Below are 6,492 nucleotides of genomic sequence, written 5' to 3' on the forward strand. Positions count from 1 at the left end.
TATTTTACTGCTTCACTGTGTAACAGATATTTGTAATAGGTAAAAAACACAGAATAAAGTCAACTAGTAAAACATCAAAAAGTACATATATTATACTACCCAGTTACATATAAAAGCCCAACAAAAAAAATTGCCTCTTTCCATTTTGTAGCAACTTTGGCTCACTTCCGACTTCCAACACCCTAATAAACAAAAAAAATCTAGGTTCCACTGCTTTACTCAAGACTCCACCTAAGCAAATTAACAAGGTGTAACACTCAAAATTCTCCCCAGAATCCGCCTCATTCATGGGAGAGAAATCGGCTTCCCCATTTTGTGGCAGGAGTTTCTATAGTCTTGGATATGACAAACAAATGTATACCAACAACTTTCAAACCTACCCCCAAATACATTCCTACTACCCAATCCCCATACTTTTGAGAAGCCAAAAGCAATCTTTCTGGTACCTTCTGCTTTTCTCAAAACCCCCTGCAAGGCTATAGGGCTGGTTGAGTATCCACAAAGAGAAAATGTGCTTTTTAGGTTCTGGGGAACCACACTTCCTCATTCTAATACCAGTCCACCATTTACTTGGCTCTTCTCTGGCCCTGAATTCCCTCCTGTAAAATGGTTATTGCGTACGTAGTAGTTTTGAGGTCTCAGTAAACATAAAGGGAGGATATCTGTAACATAATCTGGCTACTACATACCAGTCACCATTACCAAACATTTACCCAACCAAGCACTCCTTAAAGGACTAAGAAAATCTACAGTCTGAGATTACCAGAAGAGACAATAAAGCTCATTATCTACAGGTATAGGACTCTCGGAACAAAGATGGATATAGAACCTGAAAGCAGGGGCGCCTGGGTGGCACAGCGGTTAAGCGCCTGCCTTCAGCTCAGGGCGTGATCCTGGCGTTATGGGATCGAGCCCCATATCAGGCTCTTCTGCTATGAGCCTGCTTCTTCCTCTCCCACTCCCCCTGCTTGTGCTCCCTCTCTCACTGGCTGTCTCTATCTCTGTCGAATAAATAAATAAAGTCTTTAAAAAAAAAAAAAAAAAAAGAACCTGAAAGCAGTTTTTTCTATTAAACGGTTTTCCCCTTAGCATACTGTCATATCACTGAAAGAACGAACACATGAAAGCCCTTAAAGCATTCTTGTGCATGGACTTAAAAGAAACTCTATATGGTAATCTCTAACCTTCAAAATTGTATTACCTTTAAAATAAGCATAAAACATTTTTACAATCTGCTTCACCCATTGTTCTTTCTCTTGGCTATGGAAGCCTAAATAACCTGATTGATAATTTGATAAAAGTGATAAAGGGAAAGAGCATGGGAGGAAACTTAACTGTCATCATTGTTTTGAACAGTATGCGGATTTCTCTGCCACTTGTTTTGCCTAGCCCAGAGGTGGCAAGGATAAGATTTAAATAAAAAAAAAAAAAAAAAAAAAAAAAACTTTAAAAATCCACCAACCAAACTCCAGGATTCTCTTCGAAGCATTTTAAATGTGCTGAACATAGATGGGGAGAGAGAAATAATAGCATATATCCTTCAGACAAAAAGACAAAAACAGTTTTATAATCTTTTATTATCAATAACAACAGCTGCTTTAACGTGTCTTTGTCAGGCAGCTGTTAAAGGGTGGGTGGGAGAACACCCTTGGCCCTAACAAGGAAAACTCAAGCCTTTATGTACAAGCAAATGTAGAGCTCTTTTAAATGTCCAAAGCTATTAATTAGTTTAATTGAGGCATTAAACTAATTCTGAATTAACATATTTGAATAACCAAGAACTAAAATGTTCAAATCTTTTCTAGTACAAAAAAATTAAGTTTGCTTTAGTTATAAAAGAGCTCTCTCAATATACACAAACTATACACTTCAGACATTCACAAAAATGTGAGCGGAAGGCTTATCAAAAGACATTTAATACAATTAGTTTTCAACAACCCCTTGGTGGTCCACATCTACAAAGATATCCAGCCCAACCAACCCCCCTCCAAATCCCACCCCTCCCCCCCCCCACAGAAAAGCACATACTTACCAGAATTTTTAGCAAGTATGGTTTGGGAATTTGTTTGTTTTGTTTTTTTAAAAAAGGCCCCCAGGGCAAGTTATTTACAGTTTAATTGCCACTGTCAACTGATCTGGACCTTGACCGGGATCGGGACCTGGACCTCTGGCGATCCACAGATGCTGGAGATTTAGATCTACTTGAAGAACCACGTTTCTGGCTCTTCTCAGGCACAGGAGACCTACTAACAGAACGGGACTTGCTCCGGCTCCTGCTCCGGCTCCTGGACCGGCTGTAAGACTTGCGACTCCGAGAACGAGACCGGCTACGAGACCTAGAGGAACTCCTGGTCCTGGAACGAGACCTGCTTCGTGACCTACTAGGAAGGAAAACAAAATAAACAAACAAATACAACGTAAGTGGTGGGCCCTAGAAACCCACCAACTATAACTTTGTCTTAAATGTTAGAAAGATACCTGTGCCTTTTGCTGCCTTCGATTAATTTGATTTTTCTCCCATTTATTTCCTTTCCTGAAAGTTTTTCAATAGCATTCTTTAAATCACCATAAGAGGCAAACTCAACCACCCTACAATGAAAAAAAGCCATTTGTAAAGTTATATACATCTTGTAGTCTAGTCTCAAACTACGTATGACAAAATCCAGAATATCTAAGATTACCTTTTAAAGACACCTTCTGCTACTGCTCTATTAAAAATCTTAGATCTTGGGAACAGCATTACAAGGTTTCTCGACCTCCAAACCGTTGACATTTTAAAGCCAGACAGTTCTTTGCTGTGGAGGACTTTTCCTACGCTTTGTAGCCACGTGCAGCAGCATCCCTGGCCTCTACCCACAAGACGCCAGTAGCGCCCTTGACCAGTTACAATCACCAAAAATGTGGTCCAACGCCCCCTACGGAACAAATTCATCCTCGACTGAGAACCTCTGCTCTCCAGCATATCCAAATTCTAAGTTTTCAGAAAACATTCACAGAAAAATTTTCAGTAGATTTTAAAAGGCTGCTATGACCTTCAATACAGACTCACCCTTCATTTAATTTAGGTCGATGTGCATCCGCAAAGGTTACTTCCCCAGCTTGTCTCATGAAATCTTTGAGATCCTTAACACAAGATAATCGTGTCACGCGAAGAAAAGGAAACTTGACACACAAACACCCACATGGTATAAAAAACAAGACTACTGGAAGAGAAGATGTTAGATAAAGTACAAACATGGTATTTACCACACTTGTATTCTATCAGAATTCAAAAATTATCTATGCCAGGGCACGAAATAAGCAAAAAGCATATTGCTTTTAAGCAAAATGCTATAGGAAATTCAGATTTTAACATTAAAGTAGTATTAGTCTATACTGAGCTCAATACAAAAGGAAAAAAACGAAACAGAACAAAAAAACAAAACAAAAAGAAACAGTACATATTTTTAAAGTAAAGACTAAAGTAGAAGTTTTATATTAAAAAAAAAAAAAACAGAACATTTACAAGACACCAGTTATTTTGTGCCCCATATGTCATTAAAAAAGTTTACTTTACCTTTATTATTATTTCCCTAGGCTAGTCAAGCAGCAAACCATTAATCGGTCGGAGAAACCTTCATGACATATGCCCGACTGGCTCTTCGCCACCCACTTGAAGGACACTACCCAATCGATGGAAGCCTTTAATCGCACAGCCCTCCCTATTAGCAGACTACTGGCGGATGCAGACATGTTCTACTCTTGTGCAGTTACCAAGGACCACTTTACTGCGATCAGGATTCCAACGACCACCTAATTTCGTATCTTTCAACTCTTTTCGACCAGGACCTCTTATTCGGAAGCGTTACAGGAAGACAGCTCTCAACTTAGGGATCAGATCACGTTATCAACGCTCTGGGATCGCTGCAACCTGGCACTTCAAGTAAGTGCACCGATTACGTCTAGACCGGCAAACACAGATCTAGAGGTGGCCAATTGATCACTGTAGGAGCTGACTGGCAAAGTCAACCAGGCCCAACCAAGAGTGACCAAGACAACGATTAGGATAACCCACAGGCACTCCTCGTCATAAGGCCAACGACACAGATAGGCTGGCAAATAAAGGGTTTAATATTTGGTTAAAATTGATTTTAAAAAACAAGAAAAAATATCCTCAAAACATTAAACATTTCATCACTAATATTAAAGTTTGAAATATCCCCCAATTACATTTAATTAAAATTTTAAAATTATAATTAATTCCATTAATTTAATTAAAGATAAAATTACTTTTAATAAAACATAATAAAACATTAGCTTCCCATTAATTTTTAAAAAGCCACATTAAAATAGCTCAAAACTGTATTTCAACAAACCTGCCAGCTGACTCTTGAAGATAAATTCTCAACTATAAGCCGATTTTCTGTTCTTACAGGTGGAGCATTTCTGAGGAAGAAAATGAGTACTCACAATGGAAGAAATGCAGCAGTGTGTACCTACTGTGTTCGACTGTGGGCAAATTCAAGCAATCAGGAAGACCACGTCATTCAAGAGACTCCCATCGAGTTTCTGAGTTACTTTATAGGACTTACTACACACACTAATCAGGAACAGTGGACTAACACAGGAGTAACAGAAATAATTATATGGTTAACAAAATCACTTATTGCTAATGGTTCTTAAACATTAAAAACTCTTCCTGCAGTAATGATTGTTCATAGTAGCCATTCACGATCCATCACATACCGTCTATCATTTCGAGGTCTGCGACTACTAAAACGGTCAGAATAGCGTCCTCTACCTCGTCCACCTCGAGACCGAGCCCTAGCATGTTCAATAGTAACCCTACAGGAAGGGGAAAAAAGGCTTTGTTAACCACACAAGCTACCTAACATCTACTCTGAAATATCTCAGCTGACCTAGTCTCTTCTATCTTACAGTGCCAACCAGTTCCAAAACTAAAGTTCTCACCTTTCACTACACAGTTCTTTTCCATCGAGTTCATATACAGCATCATCTGCATCCCTGGGATCCTCAAATTCCTAAAAAGTAAACATGAAAAAAAAACAACAACAAAACCAGTGCTTAACATGGCTTTAAGTAACACATTGGAATCACTAAAACCGTGTGACAGAATGAGTATCTTAATGACAGTGCCATACACGTAAGCTCAATGCTAAAGCGATCAGGAGTGATTTCCCTCCAACTAACAGCAAGGTTCCTTTATCCTTAAAAATACCCTATACTCAAACGCACTGCTTATCAAAATCTTTACCGACTTAACAGTAGTTCTAAACAACCAGTTAGTTGTAAATACTTACCACAAACCCAAAGCCTCTTTTCAGATCAATATCTCTTATTCGTCCATACCCCTTGAAGAATCTTTCCACGTCTTTCTCCCTGGCCGCTGGATTTAGCCTCCCGATAAATACTCGACAACCACTCATGGTGTCCGGCTAGTATTTCCTGTTACAAAAATAATTCAATTGAGACAATACTAGTGAATGTCAGAAGAATGCCTGGTCAAGGGGTCAAAAACATAAACGGCATAAAATAAAATGTTTACCCGGTGATGTTATAAACAAGATTGCCAAGAGTGCCTCTTATTAGGCCAGGTCCCTTGCAGACAAAATTAAAACTCGGCTCCCAACACGATCCTTCCCTGGGCCCAGACCGCAGCAACCGCAACGCCCACTGCCGCCTCTGGAACTGCGCAGCCGCACTCTCTCCCCGGCTCTTCTGGCCCCCTCCCATCTGCCGCAGTTAGGAAAGGCCGAGAAGTGCGGGCGGAGCCGACCCCGCCCTCCGCAAGGCCAGCCCAATGGCGACGGGCCGCGCGCACGTCGCCGCCTCCCAGGAGCGTCACAGCGGGTGGAAGACGGAATCTCGCGACGCCACCGCCGCGCCTGCGCAGACGGCGGCGGGCGGACGCTGGCAGCCACAAAATGGCGGCGGCGGAGCCAGCGGTGGGGTGAGCCGCGCGTGCCAAACGCCCTTCTCCCTCCCCCCCACCCCGGACTCCACAGTTCCGGAGTCACTGTGCCCACCCGCAGAGAGCCCTAACCACACCCCGAGCAAAGGTTTCAGCCCAATACTCGGGGGAGGGGGAGGGGGTCCGGGTAGTGAAGAGGTAAGGAGGCAGGGAGGGGCACACAACCCTTGTGTATAAACGACCATAACCACGACCGCCCTTCCACCGTCAGTTCCCCTCAAACGATACCCAAAGGGAGACGTGCCCCAGCGCCCACCTCGAATAAACTGCGCTCATTGGACGCCGTCCTCCGCAAAGAGAGCAGCCCTGGCCACTCACGATCTGAGCGGCCATGAAGAAGCCTCGATCCGAGAAGCCTTTCCCTCAAAGTGAGCCACTCACCTACCGGACAGGATCTTTGGCAGCTGAGACCAGAGCGGTCCGTAGTCTGCGACGGAGCCGTCTACCTCGCCGCAGACCAGGACTAAACTCGTCTACGCCTCTCCACAACTGACGCACTTAGCTGCTCCTGCGCTCCACAA

General features: G+C 42.5%; 1 protein-coding gene across 5 annotated transcripts; it reads right to left on the bottom strand.

The window, feature by feature from the left end:
- Positions 1-1,559: 1,559 nt before the first annotated feature.
- SRSF5 (serine and arginine rich splicing factor 5) lies at positions 1,560-6,492 on the bottom strand. 5 transcript variants are annotated; one of them, XM_008700257.2, is made up of 8 exons: positions 6,353-6,492; positions 5,301-5,445; positions 4,951-5,021; positions 4,726-4,824; positions 4,356-4,425; positions 3,050-3,123; positions 2,479-2,589; positions 1,560-2,378 (listed from the first exon to the last, which is right to left on the bottom strand). In XM_008700257.2, the coding sequence occupies exons 2-8, from the start codon at positions 5,424-5,426 to the stop codon at positions 2,114-2,116; spliced, it is 816 nt and encodes a 271-aa protein (XP_008698479.1). In that variant the 5' UTR covers positions 5,427-5,445; positions 6,353-6,492; the 3' UTR covers positions 1,560-2,113. The 5 variants fall into 5 exon arrangements, with proteins under 5 accessions (XP_008698479.1, XP_040497656.1, XP_040497655.1 ...); XM_040641722.1 differs by having other exon boundaries at positions 1,560-2,381; positions 6,357-6,490; XM_040641721.1 differs by having other exon boundaries at positions 1,560-2,381; positions 6,353-6,488.

This window comes from Ursus maritimus, unplaced genomic scaffold, assembly GCF_017311325.1.
Source record: "Ursus maritimus isolate PB19 unplaced genomic scaffold, ASM1731132v1 scaffold_25, whole genome shotgun sequence".
NCBI classification, from domain to species: domain Eukaryota; kingdom Metazoa; phylum Chordata; class Mammalia; order Carnivora; family Ursidae; genus Ursus; species Ursus maritimus.

What these genes read in the sequence shown, in the direction of transcription:
- SRSF5 (XM_040641722.1), bottom strand. Translation starts at nt 5,426, where the DNA reads ATGAGTGGTTGTCGAGTATTTATCGGGAGGCTAAATCCAGCGGCCAGG. An exon ending in AGACCTCGAAATGATAGACG is followed by an intron (nt 4,426 to 4,725) that starts GTATGTGATGGA and finishes TTTCTTCCTCAG; the next exon opens with AAATGCTCCACCTGTAAGAA. An exon ending in GAAGGCAGCAAAAGGCACAG is followed by an intron (nt 2,382 to 2,478) that starts GTATCTTTCTAA and finishes TTTCCTTCCTAG; the next exon opens with TAGGTCACGAAGCAGGTCTC.